Source organism: Haliaeetus albicilla, chromosome Z, assembly GCF_947461875.1.
Source record: "Haliaeetus albicilla chromosome Z, bHalAlb1.1, whole genome shotgun sequence".
In the NCBI taxonomy this organism is placed as follows: domain Eukaryota; kingdom Metazoa; phylum Chordata; class Aves; order Accipitriformes; family Accipitridae; genus Haliaeetus; species Haliaeetus albicilla.
In genome coordinates, this window is record NC_091516.1 from 64,675,625 (window position 1) to 64,700,624 (window position 25,000).

The following is a 25,000-nucleotide window of genomic DNA, read 5'->3' on the forward strand; positions in this document are numbered from 1 at the left end:
CAGATGATTTTTGACCCTGAGCTGAGGTATCTTCATATGTGTTACTTGTATTTCACTGCAGCATTCACAGCTGCAATATAGGCACCGAAAGCTTTTTCTGTCAAAGAGAGAACCTGCTGTAATGTCTTCCTTCAAGTCTTGCACCAGCTGTCCACCAGAAGTTTCTGGTTCTTCCCATGTTGCCAGGGTTCTTGAATCAGTATACCAACACTGTGAGTGCTTCCCCATGACCTCTCCCCATCTCCTGTGTAACTCAAATACAGCCCTTTCACTAACTGTAAACACTAGTTTCAAGGATCATACTTCCTCTCTGCTAATGATGTTTCAGCACTTTCTTTTTTTTTTTAAATTTTTATGTATAATTTACTATTTCGTCTCTTACAGTTTTATTCTCTGTTTGGATAACAGACAAATCTTTCACAACACTTTTCTCCTCATCTCCTGTTTTAAAACAATTACTGACTATACTAGACATGACTGTAAACATGAGTGACCCATGCTCCAATGATGTCTTTCAGTAGAGAGAAGTCAGTTTTATGTGAATGCCTACCAATGATGAAACATCCCCAAACCTTCCAAAGTTAATCAGTAAGTCTGCTGATCAACGCTATGATGTTATGCCTCCACATTCCTTCCCTTGACAAGCCAAATCCCAAAGAATCACAAAAATTCCACTGAAAGTTCCATGAAACCTTCGTTTGTTTGAGCATTTTCCTCTGCCTGATGTAGTTGTCTGTTAGTCATTTCTGTAGAAATGCGGATTTATGATTTGTCTTGGTATGAGGGACATGCAGTGGATTTTCCCATGCTTCGTCTCCATCCGGGACTTGGAAGTCACATATTCTGTGACAAGAATAAAAAGTATGGTACTGTTGCTGACTCTGTCCTGTGTGCTGAATGAGTTGAAGAGTCCTTTGGGAAAAAATTGCCGTCTGCTACAAAAAACCACTCCATGTCTCTACAGTCATGCTGTGCATAGGTATGCAATCTTTTGAGAAAACATACACATTGATATAAAAAGCCTTTTTTCTATAAACTGCATACAGTCCTCTAGAATTCAACATATGAAAGATCCTGGTACTTGGAAACTGATTTCTACAGCCATAAATTCTTGATCTGCCCATGTATTGCTTCCAGACTCAGCAGAGTCAAAAATGGAGAGGTCCTCTTTTACCTGAAACATTATGGGATAGGGACCTCAGCAGTATTGTTTGAAATATCATATGGACACCAGGCCTTTATTCTAAAGTTATTCCTTCAGTGATTACAGTTGAGTTACAGAAACCTATAAACAGAAATTAAGAAAAAATCAGCTAAGTTGTGTCTTTGATTTTAGTGCAGCACTACCATTCATAGCCCCTGCCTTATGAATAAAGTTATCGTCTAGGATGTTAGTTGCTTTTTCTTCCCCTACTTCCTTTGTTTTGCACATGACTGAAGTTTAATATTTAGGGAAGCATGTACTTAGTTGATTCTAGATTGATTCCTTTACATAACCAGAAATAATTTAAGTAGTAAATATCTTGCTGTTTCTGTGGGACCCTATCTGGGGTACATGCAGCAGCATGCAGTACAATAAAAGATTCTTTCAGCAAATGTTTAGGAAAATACTTTCCAAGAGATCTGCACACGATTAGAATTACTGAGTGCTCTCCTCTTCGGCTTCCTGTTTTGGAATTAAATGCCTTCGGGACACTTGGAATATCTCAGTTTTGAAAAGCAAGAGCAATTTAACCAACTAAATACTGCATTGTCTTAACTATGATTTCAGTTAGTTGTAAATAGGGACGAATATATGAAATAGTCCCTGAGATACCTTAATCAAATTGAAGGAATAAATTAACTCCAGTAGCCATAGAGTAACTTTTGAGGGAAATGAGAGCAGATAAAGTGTAGCAACAGTCAAAGTGACATTCTGGCTCTTTCCCTACATGTGTATACAATCTGTGGCTCTTTCCCTACACATGTATACAATCATTAGCTCTTTCCTTACTTCTTGTATCCTGTGTTTCCGATCCTGTGGGATACTGAGCGAATCACTTGCTGATACGGTCAAGGGAGTTGGGTCTGCAAAGCCTGTCATGCTTTGTGTCCTCTGAACACAAAAATTACCTGCGGAGGCTAGTACGGCATAGTGTTGTTCACTGGGGCCCTGGAGTTCCTGGGCTCTGTTCCCTGCTCCAGTGAACATTCAGTGACTCATACAAAGTGGAACAGGAGAGACGTCACCTCAAGTGCTTTGTGGCTTGGTGTTTGAAGTGCTCTTCCGAAGGGAGAGAAATGTGCCTTTGAGTTTTTCCATGCAGAAGGAGGAACTGTGCAAAACGGGTGAATGCAGCATTGAGAGGGAGGAAGCAAACATACCAGCTCTCCTTTTCCTTCCCAAGTTTTCTGCTTCTCCCAAAAAAGAAAAATTTGAACATTTGGGGGGAACAATTTGCTAATTGCTTGAAGTATTTTACATAGCTTATTTATAAAGTTTGAAGGAAAATTTAGATACGCTTGTTGAACAGTTGTATAGAGAACAATCACCTCAGGTCCCTCCATCTTGTACTGAGCAATTCAACTACAAGAAGAGTTCCCTAAAATGAGATGAATTAATATATTTAACAGCTCACCCATTACGTGGATTTTGCATCCATGTAAAATTTCCACAGTAACACTATACGTGAGCTTGGCCAACCATAGCTAAGTAAGTACAGTGTGTACCATTTCTTGATTTTTGTAAACCTTCTACTACAGTGGTGGTGTCTGGTCATTGTATTTATGTAGTATTGTTGACCATTACAGGTGTTTTATACCACATACTGCAGTGGAAATATTTGGGTATTTGTAATTCTGTACTGGGCTTTCTTGTCAAATAAAACAGAGTTTGCATGAAGATGGAGACTGTTAGAAGATTCAATCCAGACAGAAACATCGTAAATAATTCATACAAATTTTCTACTTGGCTTTAAAGAATTGTAAAGCAAATTCCAAATTCTTAGTTTTGGAGTATAGCTGGCTTCAAGGTGCAGTTATATTGAGTTGTACAAAACTCTCGGTGGTGTATTACTATAGCTGAGATAATTTTCTATGTCTGTATTTTCTTCATTTTTCCATAGAAGTCTCCTAACCATATTATTCAGCCATAGGAATATATAGTATAGCTATCTTTACTCTTAGATAATGCTTTAACAGGCAGTTTTTAATTGCAAGAATATATTGCATTGTGTCTTCTCATTTGAATTTTGTGAATTTTAGCTGCATTTTGTCAAACTACAATTACTTTTTTGTAAAGCTTGCTAGCAGTTAAATTTGCATTGAGATCTATTATGTACCGTATTTGTGGAAATTAATAGTATCATGTAATACAGCATGGCAGTTTTCATTTGAGATCACGTTAATAAAAGAAGTCATTCAGTGCTTTCTTTCCAGCCGCTATGAATGTCTCCAATATACATTTGGGCTGGTTGTGATCAGTGACATTTGATAACATTATATTTATTAATACATAGAATATTCTTGCAGAGTATTTTGTCTGGAAATGAACTGAAGGGCTTTTGACCTGCCGAAATCTGAATTCAGAGCTATGTGTTTCCTATGTAACAGTGATTAGAGAGTAGAAAGTAAGTATATCTGTATTACATCATATATTAATAAAACAGACAGTTTTTCAGAGCAAGCAAAAGCTGAACTTATTTGACTTGGTAGGGTCTGGCCCTGTTCCATTAAAAAATATATGTGTTATATTTAGGCATTTCCAAAAAGAAAAAAATCACTGAATCCTAATATGCTACTAGTTTGTATTTAAGTGTAGGAAAAAAGTGTAAGATTTTTTTTGGAGAATTTACAAGTAAATTCATAACTATTTTGAGTGATAGTTAAAATTTTTGAATTAAGATAATTTAAAATTTGAAATAGATCATTACATTTTAATTTCATCTTCCTGTTATTTTAATAAGAGAATAATATATATGCTTTAGCCTTAACGTAATTGGATCTGTCATATTCAAATAAACTAGCTGTAATTAAGCTACATTGTTTATGATTATTGTTTCTAATTGTTGTGCTTATATAATATAGGCTATGGCCAAGCTTGGATTAGCATCTCAGGTAACTTTTAAGTTGTATCATTTTGACAGATATTAACCTAATTGGATACTATTTCCTCTTTCGAGTAGGCAGCACGCAACTATTACACTTACTGCAGTGAGTGACTGTCCCGCTGGTACTGCCTTTCTCTTACGGTGTGCTGGGTGGGCATCAGGACAAGGCAAGCCTCACTGAAGGGCTTGCCTGGCCCCACCATGGCAGCCAAGCCCATCGTGCAGCAAACGACTCCAGGACGGCACCGTTGCTGCTTCCCCTTCAGCCGCTTTCAACTGTAAACTTTAACTTCAGATTTCTTTGTTTTTATAATGCCAGATTTTGTGACAATTTGAGCATTTCTGTCTGTAACTTTTTCACTTGAATTACTGCTAAATACTGTCTGTCACTGTTGGCACCATTTTCATAGTTTCCCATCTGAGAAATTAATGAGGATTTGAGTTTGTCTTCTATAAAGTAAAGGTTTGTAGGCATTTGCTGTCAGTCTCCCCATTGAATTAAGCATGGCCAAAACTGGGTTGCTGCTGAGATTCTCAAAGCAGAAATAATAATCCTTGTTATAAAAAAATAAAACTGACCTAAAATACAGCTGAACTGCTACCTTTGTCTTCTAGGGTAGCAATTTTTTTCTTTTGCGTATTATAAAGCATATTATTTTGAACCATAGAGCCCAGTCCTGGAAGCACTTCAGTTCAAAAAAGCAATAATCTTGTGAATTAGTACTTAACCTTGAAGTAGTAACTTTTCCCAATTTGTACTAATGCAAGATAATGACAAAAATAATGGGAAAATAGTGCAATTTGGTTTCTGTTTGTCTGGATAAAATTCAATGATATAAAACTTCGCCTGTGAGTGAATTTTCATTTTTTTTTACTCTAATAATTATTGCAAACTAACTGCAACAAGGTATATTTATACCTGCTTGATCTGTTTTTCATGAGCCTTGAAAACTCTGTGCACCCCTGTGTATATGCATAGCTTGTTCTCATACGGTAGCACTGTTGAGGACTAGTGTGCTTTGCAAGTATTTTTTGTGAAGGCTTGTGAATGAAATTCCAAAGCTTTCTATGAAACACAGTTTTTTTTCTTGTAATCCTAGAGTAGGAAAATTCACAGATCTAAATCACTGGACTTTATATCCACCAAAGGATGTGGATGCACTTGGCAGCTCTGGCCAAAAAGTGGTCTGACAGAATCCTTCCTCACCTGCCCCTTAACCTGGGAAGTGCCTGGGGGCCCTGGGAATCCAGTCCCAGGTTGGTCATGCCAACTTCCGTGGCCCGTCTTGCTCCCGGGACTGGATCTAGCAAGGCTTCTGAGAACACGAGTGCCCTGCAAAAGATGGCCAGAGGAGATGCTGGTTGTCCTGAATTGCCCTGTAGTATGAGGGAAGTTACGGGCCATCCTGATTTCGGTTCTCTCCTTTGGCAGAGGGGCTGGAAGCTGCTTTGAAAGCGCCCAACTCACTGGGTGTTAAGGTATTGTGGAAGCTGTTCTGCTTCATATGAAATAATTAAGTATATGTTGGATGAAAGAGAGGAAAGGACTTTGGGCTGATGTTTACAGTACTCAGAAGAAGAAGCTGGAGTTTCTGTCCCTGTGGAGGGAGATATGCAGAGTGGTGTCCATACCTTACCTGTCCTGCATGACTTTTCTTGTAGAAAGGCTAGAGGGAAAAAAGAGGAGGTACAGGTACTGCCATGTCTCATTGCTTATTTTCTCACCATACTTGAAAGAAGGACTGCTGTAAATGCCTAATTCTGAGGAATAATACTGACAGAGAATATTGGTTGGAGGTAGTGGAAGTAAATGTATCCTTACAGCTTATGGATGAGGTTGCTCTGTTCTTGTGCAAGGTGTGTGGCTGTAGCTTTGTGTGCACCCTTCTTTTAAGGATTTTGAATAGTCTAGGTTAGTCCATCATCCCTCAGCAGGTGGGCCATGTCTTTCCTGCTCCTTTGATTACCTTGCCTTGCTTCCTAGCTTTGCTGGGTGTTAACCGTAGTTTCCACCAGAAGAGGTTTCCTAATACACTGTGTCTCAGTGCTTCAGCCCTGTTCAGAATGGAGTTTTGTACTTCCTTACATAAAAAAGGAGAGAATGTTTCTTTGGGGTAGGAGAGAAACCACCAAATTCTGCATTTTATATGTGACAACCCAGGAAGAGTGAAGAGTGATTTTGAAAGAATTCTTCACCTTTATGTGAAAAAAAATTCACAACTGTTCTGTTTTCATGGTCCATTGCTTCTTTTGCTTGCATAGATTTTGCTTTCACTTGTGAAAGTGGTTTTAAAGCAATCAAAAGACAAATCTAATTTCCAACCATTATAAGCTATTGTTAATGCATGAGGGACTACTGGATTGACATGCTCTGTCTTTTTAGGGTAGAAGTCTTGGTTGTGGTCTTTTGGTATACCTTGAATTACAAATGCTGTGGGTTTGTTTTTTTTTTAGTAACCTGTATTTTTCTGGGAAAAATAGTCATTCTGATAATAATGACTGAATGCTTTAACAGTGTCCCAGTCAGGGTGCTGGCTTGCAGTCAGAAGATTTTCCTTTGGGAAAGGACGTATTTCAGGGATCTGTGTGGCCACTGGAATCCATTGCTGGCTTACATTAACTCACCTCTGAGTTTTTCCATTGGTGCTGTAGTGGCTTTTCAAGGTAGCTGCATCTTCCAAAAGAATGCTCTTTGGACATGGCATTTAGTAACACCACCGACTGATTTAAGGGCCACTTTCTTTGTCTGTTATTGAGGGGGCAGTATTTAACCAGGTTCTTCATTTGGCTAACTGAGTTTGAAGAAATCCGAGATAGGGGGGAGGATTTTGTAGCTGCATACAGAAAATAAATCCGTAAGGTAACTTTGGTATTCTTCAGAGCTCTTTTGTTATCCTCATATTGCCTCATCTGTCACTAATGATGGCGGCACTGGAAAACACATGGAGATGTTGGTTTCCCCATATATTCTTCACAAAAAAGAGCAATTTATTAATGTATATAAAAATGCTGCAGCTGGTGGCAAAGGCATTTGTACACCATTCAACTTAAATTATTCAGGAAGATGTCCACATTTTCCTACTGTATTAAAATAAAAAACCCATGTGCTAGGATTGTTTTGAGGTTGTTGCAAGTCTTGGTTTGTTAAGGGTTTTTTCCCTCTGCTTGTTTAGCTTTGCAGGGAGATTTTTTTTTTCGTTTTCTAGGCCTCCTTGCAGTTTTCAAGTAATACTTCATTTTGAGACCTGAATCCAGGCACCAGGCATACTGGCAGTTCAGCCTTCGCTCAGATGGCCAAGCTCCCCGCTCCTGCCATCCTCCAGCTTATGGGGATGGTCTGAGCTGGTCGTGGGGGTGTGAGGTGGGCTGCTGCCCAGAGGTCCGACTCGCCTCCTCTTCGCTGACCGCTCGACTCCACACTGCGTTTCCAGCATGGAAAGGAAAGGGAGGATTAGATCCGGAGAGTCGAGGTCTGTGTGAGGGTGGGGGATGACGTGAGACTCTGCGCAGGAGGGACAAAAACCGGCAGCAAAATGACCTGCAGAGACTAGACCCATGGGGGCTGCAGGCAAAAAAGTGAGACATGGTCCAAATAAATGTGGAGAACACCCAGGAGGAAGAATAAAGAGCGCAGATACAATCTCACCACGCTGCCGCACCCTCCACATTAAGCACTGTTTTAATTCTGTCTGATGAACACTGTCCTACTATTCAGTTTTCATGTTCAGATCTCCCTGTTTGCCAAAGGGAAAGTGTTGAACAGGGAGGGGAGCTGCTACCTGAAAGCTCTTGTGTTTCACACGGTAGCTCACAGCCGTCTCTGAAGAAAGAGAAACGCCGTGCTGGAGAAACAGTGATACATTTGTTTTCAAGTTTAGAGGCTGAAATGAAATTAAGTGTAAATGTATGCCAAGCAATGAAATCAGATTTGCTTACTAATCGAGATTGCATCTCCTTTTTCCCCCCTCACAACAAAACTAGCAGTACCAGTAACTGTGCCTGCGTCACCTCTTCCTTCCTTTCCTGCTTGCAACCCAATCCTGCCATGCTCCTGCGGGAGAATTTCCCAGGAGGCTGGCCTACAGCAGGAGGAAATAGAGGTCAAGACGGCAAGAAAAGAGATGAGGAACATGGGAATTGGGAGAAAGGCAACAGCGACGTGAGATCTAGGAGAAACGTGCCCGCTGTTCTTTAAACCACTTAGCTTTTCCACCAAAAAGGGCATTAGGGCCTGCTTCTGCATTTCAAAGGGAATTTGGGCTGAGCAAGGAAGGCTGGCTCAGCTGGCCTCTGTGGGTGAGGGGGAGAGAGGGAAATGCTTGGTGTCAGCATGGAAAAATCCCTGCTTTATTAGGTAATTCTGTCAGCTTCCCAGTTTACCCTGTCACTTCCCTGGCCCTTCCCTTTCCTTTGGAGCCCTCTCTCCAAAGGTGACCTGCCTTAACCCATACCTTCCTGCTGCTTTCCAGTCTGTGGAGCACAGTTACTACTAAAGAGTATCAAAACCACACTATCACCTCTGTCCTGCTTTCAAATTAGCTTATTACCAGTGGTTTTAAACTGACCTTCTTCATCAGGAGGAATAAAAATAGTACAAATACGTTATTTTGCCTTCAGAATGACATGCAGCATCATTTCTTATCTATTGATTTAAATAATTTACCGTTTCAGAAAGAACAAATCACCTTAATTTTAGGGGATACTTAAAGGTTGAGAACAATTTTGTATCAACTAAAATTAGTGATAATTCATTTATGATGGAACTAATAATTAATTAGGTAGTTGCTGCTTATCTTTTTTCTAATACATACATTGCTTTTAAACATCTGCTCAGTAGTCCAGCATGAGAATGATTTTACGTGAGAGCAATAGAGGAGCAGATGCTTCCTGATGACAACTTCCCAATTTGTTTAGGAAACAGTTCCTGGATTCACAGTTTTAACTTGAAGCATGGCAAGCATGCAAGCAAATTTGCGAAGCAGAAACAAAAAATTGAGAAATCAAATTACTTCATAGCATTTTTAATGATTGCAATTTGGTCAAAACTCCTTTTTTGTTAATGTTTTAATTATTTTTTTTAATGCAGATATGTTTGTTTTGTCTTTACAAGGTCTAAGCAAAATTATGAATTTGCTTTGTGATGTGTGTACATGTATGAATGTTTTGCAGCAGTTATGGAATCTTCTGAAGTGAAAATTGATTTCAATATTGTCTATTACAGTAACTAAAATTCAGCATTAGCTCAAAAAGAGGTAGAACAACAGTATACATAAAAAGAAACTAGAACAATTACTTGAAAATATTTAAATAGGCTATCATAAGACATATATAAAAATAAAATTCTGTGGGGGTTTTTTTATGTTAAGCCTGTGTTTTATATTTATGGCTTTATCAGTAGTTGGTTAAAAAGTGAAAAATAAGTCTCTTCTTTTGGGCTGATATAAAACTCTCTGAGGATCCATGGCTTTATTCAGCCATGCATGGATTTTTAGATGTTCCAAAGATCGCCTAAAATGACTGTACTCATTTATTCATCTCATCAGCAAAGTTCATCTCATCAGCTAGAGAGATACCATCAAAACTTTTAGGCTCCAAAATGTACTTCCCCTGCATAAATACTGTGCGTTGTACTTACAGAGACTGTAAAGTACAGGATTACACATCAGTGCTGTATCTTTTTATGTAAGAAATCTTGAATCTGCTGTTTGCTGAAAGGAAAGGGGATTAGAGGTAGCCCTAAGAAGGATTCAGCTATCTCCCTTTGTATGCAGATCACAAATGCCGTGTGCCCGCTTGTCACTAGAAACAGCAGAATAAGAGATCTGAGTATCAGAAACTTATTTTGAATAAGTGTAGGAACTTTGTAGTAGACCGAAGTCCATCTTGTTACAGAGCAGAAGAATGTCAATTTCAAAGCTTCTTTGAGCATTGCGTTCAGCTGAATGCTTGATTTCAGAAACTGCCTAAACTACCAGTCAAAAAAATCCAGGATAATGCAAATAAATGTGTCCAAACATACTCTGCTCTCTGAAAGATATCATTATTTATGTGAGGGTGTACAGTCATTATACCTTTACATACAGAAAGCAGGAGAGAGAAGTATGTGTATACATACAGCTTTTTTCTAGAACAATAGTATTTAAAACATGAATATGTAGTCTTGCCATTTCCAGGAGAAGTATTTTTTTAGGGCAAGGTAAGCTAGTGACTAAGCAACAGGCAAGGCCATAATACCTGACAAAACATTAATGTCTGTAAAGCAGTATGCTTTTGATTCCAGGAGGTTGATCCAGAAGGGTTTTGTAAATTTTAACATAAATTTAGTTCCGAATACAGACTCTTTCTCTTTCCCACCCCTACGAATTTGAAAGCCAATCTGTAGTCGTTTTTTGTTTTCTTTTCCCACAGGCTGCTGCTCTTCTTTCTTTTACTATTCTCACTAAAGCACTGAAAATGGATCTGTTTTAAAGAAAGTTCAGCTTACGATAGACAAGAAATTTCTGTTTTCCTCAAGAGATTTTTTTTTTATCTGTATCTCACATCTGATCAGAGGGTATGACATGTGTGAAGAGGAAAAGAACTTGTCCGTTACGCATTTACATGGGGACTGGGCATAGCATACCTAACTTTAGCAGGCCTGTGAAGTCAGATGCAGTAATCATCATTGTCCCTTCTGGCATGTTGTCTTTAGTATCCCTTCACACTCAGTTTTTAAAACTAGGTTAACATAGAGAGCACTTTCTTTAACATTTCCTTTCAGTGCTTTAGGTATCTGTTTCCTGATAAGGTAAAATCAACCATTCCTGCAGCTGTCCAGAATTTCCCAGAAACCTTCTCTTCTGTGAGCATCTATGATTTTCTCATTTAATGTCCAAAAATATATTTACAGTACCTTGGTCTGTAGCTTCCCAAGGTCTGGGCTTTCCATTTGTGATCTTCTATCCATGTCCCTCAGCAGCATCTGGTTGTCTAATACACTAAATTTGGGGGAAATCACTTTTATGTGGGCTATCAAAAAAAATTGAAAGTATTTTGTGTGTCATTACTCTTACAGTTTATCAGTTCTTATATCTCTTCATAGATCGATTCAATGCTGAGTTGATTTAAGGATGTGAGATAAAAATGCAAAATAGCTTTAAATTTCTTGTGTGTTAAACCAGCATAGTGTTCAAAGGATGCTGGTTCTTCTTTTCTGTTCAATCTTTTTTATTTTGCTTGGACAGAGACAGTAAGCCAATATTCACAGTTGCTTGGCAATAGTCAAGTTGTGAAATGCACACCCAACCTGTGAGGCATTATGGTTGCTTAGTTCATGCATGTAAATTTGGGGGTTTGAAAACTGAACAAGTCCACACCCATAGTGTCTTCTTGGAAAGTTTGTTCTAACTTTTAGTCTTAATGGCATTATTAATTTAATGATTCCATTTTCAGAGATGTTGAATATCGACAATTTTTAGAAAAGTCAAAACTGGGTGCTTAGGACTGTTTGAGTATTAATTTGAAATGTTAGGAAGTTTATGCTGCAACTGGGGTATATCTCAGTGCAGTAAGTTCCATCTCTTCTGATTTATTTCAAAACTACAATAAACTGTAATTACTTTACACCTGAAATATACATTAACAGGAAAAAAATCATCTCAGTTCTAGACGTATTATCAGCAAAAACAACCTCTGGCAAAAAGCCTTTAAAGAAAGTAGAGCAAAAAATTTTTGGTGGATACATTCAATTTGTCTTCTGGCAAGCAAAACCAGATTATTTAAGGATACACTTTTAAAATGGTCTATTCTAAAGGTAATGAGGAGCGATGCAGCTGTAGTCACCTTATCCTACCAGTTATTGTGCCATAAAGATTTTAGAGAGCTTCTGCCTTTTGCTTACAAAAGCAGCCTGCACTTAGAAAGACTTCAGTTCTGCAAATGCTTACACATAGTTCACAGGGTGTGGAAGTAAGTCTGTAAGATGTCTTTGTAGGTTTTGGAGTTTTGTGATTTTCTTGCTAGTATTGAAAAATTCCTTCGGGAATTTACATGAGTAGTGCTGTGAAAGGGGTGATTGCCATTATTTCTGTTCTTTATATTTATTGAATTTATTACAATAGTAGTAATTACTTTTCCCTTGATACAAATACAAAAGTCAATGTATTACTGTGTTCGTGTTTGTTGTTTTAGGAGTCTTTGGATGATATTCAAGAAGCTGGAGTTTGTGCGACAGAAGAAGTGATTCGCTATGAATATCATGTCTTGTACTCCAGCAGCTACCAAGTACCTGTGCTTTATTTTAGGGCATGCTTTTTAGGTAAGACCAATCTTCTATTAGACAAAGGCCAGAGTAAAAATATGTTGGATGCAATAGATGTTAAAACCACAGATTTTGTATTAAATTGAGGAGCAGAGTAATGATCATATGTAATAACAAAGTAAGAGATGAAGCTGTTCACCAGTAAATTTTGTAATACTCACGACACAGAGCTTCAGGAGCCTGGAGTACCTGATATCATCTTAGCCTGAAGGATGCTGATCTTTGGCTCCTGGCATCTTGCCTGTGGTTGACTAAAACTGCTGGTCATTTTTCTTGTTCTTTAAGTTAATACAAAAACTTAAAGCTGCAGGTTTGAATTTGGCTGCAAAATAAGTGGACATAATTACAGTGCTTCAGCAGAACTGTGTCTTTCTCTGGAGCGTGAATTTGAGCCACAAGGCTGGGGTCTAAATGTGCCTTTAAAAGTGTATGCTGTTTGCTATTTAAATTTGCTGCTTAAAAAAAAGTAAAATAATACCAATAAGATATTGCCTTTTTCTATCTATTAAAACTGGCTCTTGAAACACTAACTGATCTTCTTTCCTCCCTAATACGTACATCTTGTTACCCATTACTCAATTGCTATAGCCACTGTGATTTCACTCACCATCCTGTCAGGAAGGAAGGAGGAACACACAGCCTCCCTCCAAGGCTGCTGTTAGTGTCACTTATTTAATCAGCAACCATAGAGTGATCACGCTGCAGCACTGGATGTGCTCTGTTCCTCTCTGCCCGAAGACTGTGTACCTAGGGTGGAGGGATTGAAATCTTCTAGTCATTTCATTCAGTCTCCTGTATGGTAGCATCAGCATCTTCTGTGTTTTGAATAATCTCCTAACTTTATCTAGATAAAGATGTCTGAATGTTGCCAGTGATATCTTTTCCTTTTTAATTAAAAAGTAGCTTAAGCTGCTTTGAATGTGTTTGGTAGATTTAATCACTCTCTGCCTTATATTGTTTAATGGTTTCTAATTTTGCAGTGTTAGCATTTTAAAAGGCACTTTAGATTTAAAATTGAAGAACAAATTCTCATAGACTCCCTGGTGGAAAAATTTTAGTCTGAGGTGCAGTTTCAGGAATGGATAATTTGGGGTAAATTTTCAAACTGGGACATGGGGAATTGGGGACATTGCTCTGCCTTTACCACCAACAGAACTCATTTGCACACATCCTGCTGCAAATACATTTCTAGAATTATTACAAGCATTTACAAATGTGCAATGTTTTGCCTTTAAACTTATTGTGCAGACAGGAAGATAAAGAAAGTTTTGCTGGAAGAGACAGATTAACCTATTTGTGGTCCTGAAAAATGTCATCTTCTTGGTTTTAGCTGAATTAATAGTGCACTGTCTCTACAGAAGAGGATGGAGACACTGCAGGTAGAGGAAATAGGACACTATTTCTACTGTACTGTACTTTCATATAATTAGTATTCACCATAAGCAGTTAATCACCAGAGAAGAGCTCCCAGAGACAAAACAAGTTGTTTAGCTTGTCAGCATCAGGGAATCGGAGGTGTTGAAACATGACTCCTTATAGCTGGAAGTGGATATTACAGAAGCTAGTGGATGATCTAATGCACAATCATAGTATTATGTGCCAACAGCTCCCCTTTCAGTACAAAACTGTAATTGTTCCTGCAAGTACAATTATGTTTTAAAACATTTCTGGGGAACCTTTCACGATGGAAAACAAGGACTTTTAAGATAATTTCTAAAGTCACCTGGGTTTTCTTCAGCATTTAACGTTCTCTTTTAACATTTAACATTCTCTGACTCTTGAAGAGAGAAGGATACAAAATGCTGGCAATAGTACTTTTCCTATAATGTTTTGAGCTTGTATTCTCTGATCATACTTACGGATAGCTTACTTTTGAAAATGAAAAATTCTGTCATCCCTGCAAGTTATTTGCCTGCCTGTGCCATGCTGTCTGAAGGTCTCAGCGTGGGTTTTTCAGGAACATGCAGATGACACTCACTCACAATCACTTGGGATATCTGAGCAAAGTATCTTTTGTCTTGTCCTGAACCTGTATGAGGAAAACTGTAGGTAATGCCCTGACATTTTTTTCCTTTGAGGTAATAGTCTTCATGTGATAGGCTCCTCACTTTGTTTCTCAGACAACTAGTAATATTCACTGCATTCCTCATCTGAAATAATCAGGGAAGAATCTTCTGAGACCTACATCAATTTCCCTGTCTAAATTCCTGCCATTATTTGTAGATAAAGTAACAGAATCAGTTCCTCACAAGTCTCTTGTGAGTTGTTCATGGTTCCCCTTGAATCCTGTCCATACTGATCCTCATGTTAATTAGAGCTTTTTGAAGGAGCTGAAGGTGAGCTATAATCCTTTCAGTGTTTCCACAGCCCTGCCCCGTCTTGCCTTTCCCAGCAGCAGGGCACAGAATTTGAATTCAAAACTCTGCTTCTTCTCTGGCAGTATGTTAAGTGGCCATTACACCTCGAGGCCTGCCTAGGAAATAATAATTCTTCTCTTCAACCTGACTAAGTAGTTTTGCTTGTTTTGCAATATTCACTTCCTCACTTCATATGTTATAATAGCAACTGGTGCCAGCCTGTCCAAATCTGTGCTCTTCCAAGTAGACTCCCTAAAAACTTTTCTAGAACAGTTAAATCCTGCCTTTTTCCCATCGTATGTGAGTCCAGTTTTCATTGACTTGGTCTCTCACAGTCCCTTCTAGGAAAAAGGCTTCCAATAGTGTTGCTGGGGAGATTTTCCTGTCATCTTCAGTGTGGTTGGCATATTCAGGAGCTTGTGTCAGTGAGGACATCCAGTTTCAATCCTCTCTGCTAGCAGTTGTGCTCAGACATTACAGATCAGTTCCTCCTGCAGAAAGGCAAAAGTTGCATTGTATCCTTATCCTTTCTGCTGTCTAAATTGGATGAAATAACTTATTTTCTGGAATTCATCTTTAGACCTCTTTTTTTGGTGAGGTGAAGTTTGATATGTAATGTAGTGCAAGATAAGGGTTGAAATTTTAATTGCAACAGACCTGAACCACTTTGAGAGACAGCTAAACTTTTTGGTAGTCTCTGGGTATAGATTTACAGGGAAGATCTTGTTCTGTGCAAGGGCAAATCCTTCAGCTGAAAATAACGATTCAGTGTGATGACTGTCTGGAAAGATGTTTGGGAACATTATAGGTTACAAGAAGGTATTTTTAGGCTACGTATATATACATGTAAGAAACATTTTTCACTACCTCGTGATACTTCCCATGTGGCATATATTCCTAAATTCAGACCTACTGAAGTCCCAGTCTGTGTCAGGAGCTCAAGGCAGTGGTCCTCAGTACCTCAGAATCTCGGAGAACTAGGTGTCATTTCTCCAAAATCAGTCTCAGGCATGCCATACCTTTTGGAAATGGGAGCCCTTCTTTCTTTCTCTGGCTTCTGAGACTACCAAATAGGTAGCTGAAGAAATGCGTGAACCCCTGCTGGTATCTGATGTCAGCAATTAGCCCTCCTAGAGACAGATGGTATAGGCAATTAGCCTTCCCGTTCAATGCTGGCATCAGCCAGATGGGCTGGGCTAGGTCCAGTAAGCTTTCTTTAATCAGCAGAGTGTTTTCCCCTTTTCTTAGTCTTTATGATGTCAAGGAACTTTGGTCTTTTCCTGAACTGTCATTGTCTGAAGCCATACGTTCAAAAACCTCTTGCACTGATAGTGAGGTAGCAGCAACATAATCACAGGTGGACACAGGCATCACTCAGGAATCACCCTGCACATTAAGAAAATAATGGCTTGTCTCACACTTCTGTCTTATTTTTCCTACAAAGGTAGAGGAAGAATCATGAATGCTGGCTAAGCACTGGAAAGAAAGGGCAGAATAGGAGTCAATAAGGACTGCAGCCTAACTCCTCTAGGAAAGAGAGAAGGAATGGGATTTTCAGGTTGACCTGCTCAAAATATGTCTAACTCTCTGACATACAGATAGATCCGTGCCAATAAAAAACATGCTAATCAGTGGTTAGAGAGAGTGAGCTTGTAAGATAATGTAACTTCCTCCAACCCTGAAGGCATGACTTTCTGTATTCTTAACCATACTGGGCCTGACTGATGCACTTCCCAGAATACAGACTTACTCCCTGAACTCAAAAGCATGTAACCACTATGTCCTTTCTCAGAAAGATAGCTCCTCCTAAGACCATGTCCCATATGAACTGGTCTTATTGTGGCTTTGGACATAAGTAAAATAGAATAATCTGTATAATCAGATATTCTCCTAAGCTGTAAGGGTGTTTTTTCTTTTGTGGCAATGGTTTCTTAAAAGTATTTCTTCGGAAAGTATGCCAGAATGAAGCCTCAAAACAATTTGTGCACCATTTCACCAAAAGTGTCAAATAATCTTTAATTGGAAATCTAAGAATTTATTAAAAGCCCTCAGTAAACATCAAGAAAACAGAATATGTAAATGAGTTAACCCCAAGTGGACCATGAAGAAGCTTTTCTCAGAAAAGTTTGTTATAGTCTAGACAGTTTAAATAATAAAAATCTGAGTGTGGGCTAGAAAGGCTGTAATTGTTCTTGCCTGTTAAGGCAGATGAACTGGTTGATTCGAGCCCATAGTTAATTAATGGCAGAGACAGAACCCATGCTTAGGAGTTCTTGGCTTCTATCCTTTATCTCCTTTCTCTTAACAAAAATCTTAGTTGGTTACTTCCCAGGCTTTTTCGGCCTTTCTTGCTGGGTAGATGTCAAGTTTATTGTCTCAGAGTCTGCATTTTGCAGAGCCTGGGTTAGTATTGATGAGCTGATGATGTGTTGCCTGCCAGATTTGTGTCATTATGGGCATGGAGCTTCAGACAAAGGTACAGTAAATCTGGCATGACCCACAAGCAGCTGTTGCTGTGTGGTGTACATTTCCTTTCACCCTGTAATTATTTAATGAGGTGAATTATACAAAATGTACATATAACCACAAACTTTCACTTCTGTCTGCATACCTACTCCCAGCTAGACTTGGGACAAGCTGCAAGCACCTCAGCAGCTGTGTCATCATGGGTGGATGATGAGTAAATGTATTGCTGGGTGAATCTGAAGCCTCTGCCTTCCTCTCCTGCCACTTCTGTTGGCTTGATGCTGCTGTAGCCTTCTTTTTCTGGCTCAACTTTTTGAGTTCAGCTCCATCACAGGAAAGAATGAGACAAGAAGCAGAGAGGCTGCTTGGCTCAGCAGGTGCCACAGTGGCCCCGTGTTGCTAGCAGCAACAATTACAGACTGCTCTGTCAGCCCAGCTGGATATTTGAGGTCTCAGTGGGTAGCAAGAATGTGTAACAGGGGCTGCTAAACATGTGAATGCTGGCAGCCCCACAAAAAGGGGTCCAAAAATGCCCGAAGAATACAGATGTGTGTTTTGTGCAAATCTGGGAGCTTGCGAATAAAATGGATTCACTTATATTATCCTAAGCAGATGACCAAAGTCACACAAACCGAGGATTTTTAAAACATGCTTCCAGCCAGATTACCTGAAATGGTTTTTATCGTCCACACTTATCTTCTGACACTGAAACAGGAACAAAACCAAAACAGACTGCAAAAGCTCCAAACTCTTTCTTCTTCTTCCCCAGATGCTTTCTAACAAACAGTCCTTCTATGAATCGTTTTAAGATCTTGGTGTATTTGGTTTTTTTGGTTGTTTTTTTTTTTTTTAATGGAGAGAGAAAACACCAGGCTTTCAGGTATTCATCCCACAAAAGAGGATGGGGAAACTGTCCATCCACCTGTCTCTTTTTGCAAGGGTCCTGCAGTTCCCAGCTATGTAGCTGAACCTCACATCCATTTTAAGTGTTGATAACTTACTCTTTCCTGCTGCATCTGGCCTCCCATCTAGAAAACTGAGCTAGTCAGTTAAATAAGAATTTACAGGAACACAATACTTGGGAGCATGTATGAAAGTTTACTCAGTTTAAAAAACAGACTTAATTCAAACTCATTTAAAGCTTAGTGAAATATATTAAAATAGTGCAGAAGATTAAAAATGTAGGGAAATTTAAGTCCAAGCATATTTCAGTATATAAGTGCATAATCAGAATGCCTAGATCAATTTTTTATTCCTGTGTGAAACACTTGAATTACTCTATATTAACTATTGAAGTTTTTTACTGCCTGTGACCTCACTCTGATGTGAAGTGAAACTTTCAGTTTGGATATATTTGTATTTTTCTCTGAAATGAAAATAGTTCTATACTGAAATATGATGGAAGATATAGTGCTTCTCATACATGAAGTAATAAAATCCGTGAAGTAAAGACAAAACTCAATTTTAACTGTAATATGATTAATGGTTCAGTAATATTTGATCATTTCTGGCAATGAGATTAACAGTTAGAGTCAGAGTAATCCATTCCATGTGTACGATCTGAATTTGCTCAAGTGTTATTATAAAAACTCACAGATACAAAGAAGGTTGTACAGAACAAAATCTAGAGTGGCAAATCAAATTTTGCATTAGAATGTGTGTTGTTCTAAATTTTATGTTTGGACTTTCTCTGGATTCTCTTTGCAGGTTGAATAGAAAACAGAAAATTGCAAGTATGCATGGCATCTTGTATTACCTGCACACAGATGATCTGAGCATAAATGCATCCTTCTTAAGTTAACTTAGGCTCTTGTAACAAATTTCTTAATCAATGTTAGACCATCTCCAGCACAGTGCTGGTGTCTGCCATCATAAGACAGAGGGCATGATGGTCTGACAAGTCTCACGCTCATAAGGATGGCATAGTATAGCTAGTTAATATGCTGTTACCCCCTCAGATACTTTATTTGCTACATGCTTCTGCTATATGGTGCTTATATAAGATCAGAACTTGGTGCTTTTTGATAAATATGTGCGGAAAATAAGATAAAACAGAGGCTGTAGGCAGCTGGTTTTAACTTATATCTAAACATGGCATTCAAATGTTAATTGGGTGAATAAATCTTGTTCATTTTACAGACATGAAAATGTCAGTAGAATAAAACTATTTATCACAGGGTAATGTTTTCTGACAGCTAATAAATGCCAAGATGAATCTACTTATTGAAAGTATATAAAAATATTCTATTGCTGTTTGTCAAAAACAAATATTCAGTAAAAATTAACATGCTTATTTTCTAAGTGGTTGACACTAATATCTTGGCATAATTCTAACATCACAACTAAAAACCTGATGCAACAATGCTATATAAATGCAGGTCAAGAAAAAATTATGGTCATGTAGGTTACCAAAATGCAGTAAACTTTAGTTTGCAGAATTTTGTTCCTTAGATGTTTTCCACTCTCTCGCTATGAATTGTGTGTATTTATGTGAGATAACTGTTTATGATATTATTTAGTGGTTTTAAATTTATCTTACCCAAGCAGTGTTTTACAAAATTAGTTTAACTTCACACCTTACAACCAGAACAGTAAGTTGTTACTCTCAGGTGACAGAGAAGAAAGGTGAACAGGGAATTTAGGGTAGTTTTATATGCACCTTCAGTCAGGATTTGAGCAACGCTGTTTTGGAGTTACGGGGTCGGAAGGGGCTCAATCACATTTTGCTGTTATTTTTTCCATCTTCTTCCAGATAATCAGTATTTTCAGATTTACTTTTGCTATTCTGTATTCAAGATATAGCATGCTTAAGAGCTTTGACTGTGAGTGGTTGTTTCCTCCCCTCCGCCCAGATGGAAGACCTTTAACTCTGGATGAAATATGGAAAAGTGTTCATGCATGCTACCAGACTCGTCTGCTGGAGGGGCCCTGGGACACTATTACACAGCAGGTGAGAAACCACTGGTCCTTTACAAAATTGATGAATGCAATATATGCCTGAATCCTCAATGGCCTTATTCCCCTCTTGGACACATGTAAAATATATAAAAGTCTAACTGAGGTTGTGCTGAGCCAGTTACCAACAATAGTTTCAGTCCTGGATTTTGAAGGTTATAGAGGTGTTCACCATGTAAGACTTAATGTGACAATATCTTTTATTTAAAATACTTTTCCAAAGCCAATCCTGAAAACTTCAGGCAGTTTCTGAGTAATCGTGGATTTGGGTAAATACAAGAGTAGACTTATTTATATAAGTAAAATATATTAATGTAACATTTCACAGATTGTCTATTAATCAAATTACCAAAAAAGACTGTGTAATTTTCAATTTTAAATAGACTTTCAATCCTTAGGATTGAAGGATAGAAAATTGGTCTCTCAGTCAAGTAACAAGTTATTGCTGGCTAATGTCCTTAAGAATCAGTAGTTAATGAATGCTGTGTTTTGCAAGAGGAAGCAGATTAGTAAACTGTGATAGCACTGCCTTCTTTTAAAGCTATTCAAATCACTTTTATTTAAAGTGGTTTTAAAATCACCAGATCATTTCAGCAACCGTTCCCAGACTTGTCATGATGGCTCTCTTGAAAACAGTTAAACTTGTTCAAGGAAGAGTGAGATGTTCATAGCTGAGTCGGTTGCTCTGGTTTCTTCCCTTGGCCCCAGGCCTCCATGGTAAGTTTGGACAAAGAATGGAAACTCTAGGTGTGAATTTTTTATCATCAGACAAAGCTACTAATGTGTCCTTTCTTCCTTCCCTTTCCTTCCTTGACTTTCTGATTTTAGTTGTTTCCAGGTACACAGGTCTCTTACCACAGCAGCTGGCACAACAGGAATGTAACCTTAGCTGAGTTCTACAGGTGTTTCCTTAATTCAACTAATACAATTTAATTACAGGATGCCTATTTGTAGATGGTGCTCAATCATGGGATTGCAAGCAGCATTCATGTTTTTGCAGCCATGGACTATTATTTATATTATAACAGCTCCCTGAGAACCTAACGAGCATTGGTTTTCTGATGTTTGCTATGCATGTCTGAATTCCAGTTGTGAGTTTGCAGATACTTGTAATACACGCTTTTACATAAAGTATTAATTACCTGACTTCTCTACTGCAGAATGAAGATGAGAAAATTAGGTTTTAATAAAATAATGTAATATGGGAGCAGATAACTGATTTCCTGCACAAGAAAGTATTGCAGTTCAGATTTTTCAGTAAAGTTTTGTGATTTATAGCTGAAGTTTCAGATGCGTAGCTGAATCATGACTGTTTCTGCATAGAGAGGCAGAGGATTTAATTAGCTTTGCCTTCACTGCATCCACCTTCTTGCATTCCTAGTAGACAGAGACCAGTAACCTTGCGGTAAGATGGTAGGTATCCTTTAGGGCTGACATCTCTGGTATTTCCCAGCTAAGCTGTTCTGGCTTGTGGGTAGTTTATATTCCCACCTGCAAAAATGTATGGGAGAACCTGCTATGTGCACTTGAGAGCCTTCTTTACGCTTACTGTGGCCTGAAGTCACGTTCAAGCTCCTCTGTGGAAAGCACAGTCTCTTTCTATTCATCTGCAGAGCACTGCAAGAACCTACAGCTCTGTATAGGTAATAAATCATAGTGCAGTACTACTGAGAATAAAGCATAAACAATATGTTTGGAATGTGTAAAATCAGAGTGGTGGAAGCCAAAAGGAAAACCAGGTCACTCCCACCCAGGGATTATTTTTGCCTCTTAAGGAACAGTAAAGTAAAACTGTCCTGCATCTCATAACTAGAGATGTGTGTGAGATACATACACACAAAGGCTTGCAGAAATAGGTTTTATGGGTGGTGAAATGTGTGGAGTGCTGAACCTGTTGTCTCTGTGACACCTCTCCAGAGCCAATTCAGCCAATGTGAGTCCAGTGACAAAGATGTAAGGAAAAACCTTTTGGAGAAATTAACGAAGTTATAGCAGCAAAATACTATTGAATATAACATCAAGGTGACTATCCATTAAATAAGGAGATAAGTTAAATAAACTGTTTATCCTAGAGTAATATAGACTGTGCCTCAGGCTGATAGCACAATAGTGGAACTGCTGGCAGGCAGCAGAAGCTAGAGAAGTTAAGATCCTCGAGCAATCCCACTACATAATTTGGAATTACTTCACTTTTTTTTCTACACCATTTGTATATACACCTTCTCCCTGAAGACTGTGTACCTGTGGCTCAAGGCCGTTGAATTCCACTGACTTCAGTGAGGTTAGCCTGCTTTACATCAGTATTGGACTTGGTCCAAAGGCCTCAGCTGCATTCCTGGATTGAAAATGTACTTTCCCACATGGCTGCGAGAGAGAGCCTTCGGGAAACCAGCTTTAAGAAGAGGTCTACAGTTTTAATTTGAGATGAAAGCAGAAAGGCACCAGGCAGTGAGGGTGCATTTGCTTATGGTCATTCAGTCAAGTGATGAGAAGACAAAGGAATGCATGGTTCGTGGAAGTGTACATCTCTGGAGCTGAATCAGAGCAGAGGAAAGCATCAGTACAATTAGCAGTGTCAACACTATTGTATTTTCAGTGGCAGCAACCACTGGTGCAACAAACACTTCCCCTTGTAAACTGAGAGAGATGCATATGCCAGTCCAAACATGAAACAGCAGTAAAAATCAGAATGTTCTCAAAGGAATTATGAAAGATAATAAAAACATACTGTAAGCACTAGCCTGCAAGCCTCAGATCAAAGCAAGAGTTAGGTCTACAAGAAAAAGAGTGTTTTTCCCCCTCAAATGAATCAGGGTTCTGAATTGAAACACAGTTTTCTCTTCATTTTCTGCTTTTCTGCTGACCCATTTTGTTATGTGGGTTAGGCTTTGCCTGCAGGGACACAGATCGTATAATGCAAGTCATTGGGCAAACTCACCGAATCAGGCTTGAACTCTCAGTACACATGGATAGCAGAAAGAAGAGCTTTAGGATTTTGCTCCAAAATAGATACAAATTTTAAATTCTACAAGCAATCCACCATTGGAAAGAAAAATTGAATTTAGCACTGTCCATGCATAATGTTACTTAACTTTTAACTAGCTGCTGATTTTGCACTTTGATTCAATAGTTGGAAGATTAGGAAAAGGAAGTCATACTGCCTTTTTTTCTCCCAGATCCAGGATATTACACTAATCATTTGGGACTTATAGTCCATGCATTTTATGAAATGTGGGTGCCATGCCTGTGCACATTTTTGATACAACTATATTTTGGCTTATACTCTCTATGGTAAAATATATCTAAGATCAGGAACTGGGACATTGCCTAAGCTGCAAAGAATTGCCAAAACCAAATTTTAGGTAAAATTTGAACTTTTTTAGTTACTTTTGATTATTGTGGAAAGTCATGCACATTTTCAGAGAGAAAGCATCCAGATATTTTTACTGACTAGATGATTTTTTCTTGCAAAAAGCAGAAGTCAACTGGTTACCTTCTCATAAATAAATTAACATGATAAGGTTGCATAGTATTTTATAATGATAATTGATAAATGGTGATGATTTAATTGCACTTCCTCTAGTAATAACCTTAAAATGCTCAAATGAAGTTCCTATGATTGGCTTTCTTCTGAGTTAAATCTCCCTGGAGTCTTCAGTCATCCCTTTTCTACATCCGGCGATAACTTGCTTTAGCGGTTTTAAATAATACAAATCAATTATAACACACAGCTGTTTAACAAAAGTTCTAAATGTTGCTACAGGTCTCTGTGGGTATTTCCTGATGGCTTATAATGACATCAATTTAGCACACCTGGTAAGATCTGTGTGAGCTGGAAGTAGCTTAATTCTGCAATGACAGGAAAATTAAAGAGTATTTATGGATTACTGTTGCATTTCAGAACCATTGCCAACAGTGATTTTAGCTTCTTTTTGGAAAAAGTCAGAAACGGAATTGCAGACATTGCATGCCTGTGTCCTGAATAGTTTATTTGTAACTTGGCGAGTGCTTTTGAGGATATCCTGTATTAGTTATTTCTCTCTACACATTCTACACAAAAGAATGTCTCTTCACCTTTTCAAATTAATGGATGCTAGAAATGTACTCTTTACAAGAAGCTCCCTTCCAAGTCTTTGTAGCTTTTCCTGAACTGCAGACAGAGCTTTCCTCAGTTGGATTTTGCCGTTCAGCTTGACTTAGGATGGAATCACAGCCCTGCACCCCCCATACCACCATGCTGGGTAACCTTCTGGGCTCCTCAGGCAGCCAGCCCTGGTGTTTTTCCTGACTGCATTGCTTTTTAAAAGTACTTACTAAGCCAGTTATATATCAGCCTTAAAAGCAAATAAGAGATCTAGATGTTTGGAAAAAAGCGGGGGGAGAAAATGACATGTATGTCAGACTGAGAGAAGTTGCAAATAGGATGAATGTAAAAATAACACTAAGGGTCCTGGAGAGATTTCAATTAATAGTGGAAAACAAAGACAAGACGCATTCTCCAAAAACTTGGGCAAATGTATCCAGCTAAAAGAAAGTTACGGTAAATGGGAAGAAAAGTCTAGACAAAAGAATGATGAAGTAAGTCATTGTGGTAATGGATGGTGACAAGAGAGACAGATATTTCTCTCACATATACTCTGATATTCATCAGAGAAGTCCAGTACAGTTTTAGGTAAGTACATAGTGGCATTGTGTAAAACAGCTCAAACATAATGGTCCTTCTTTGTGTAATTGAACAGCAGATCCACCACATTAGTATCCAGGTATAATATACCAGAGGCATAGTTAAGTTGGCAGCAGTCCAAAAGTGCCATGGTCAAATGCTAAATGATGAG

The 25,000-nt window shown here is 38.5% G+C and overlaps 1 protein-coding gene across 6 annotated transcripts in view; it reads left to right on the forward strand.

Annotated features, from left to right (window-relative positions):
- ATG10 (autophagy related 10) overlaps positions 1–25,000 on the forward strand; it is a 96,009-nt gene that overhangs the window by 39,446 nt on the left and 31,563 nt on the right. For all 6 annotated transcript variants that reach the window (XR_011323476.1, XM_069777673.1, XM_069777674.1 and 3 more), the window contains exons 4-5: positions 12,258–12,384; positions 20,063–20,160. Coding sequence is in view for 5 of the 6 variants with exons in the window: in XM_069777673.1 (XP_069633774.1) it covers positions 12,258–12,384; positions 20,063–20,160 (225 nt within the window). In the remaining variant the exon portion in view is untranslated. The remainder of the gene's footprint in view (positions 1–12,257; positions 12,385–20,062; positions 20,161–25,000) is intronic.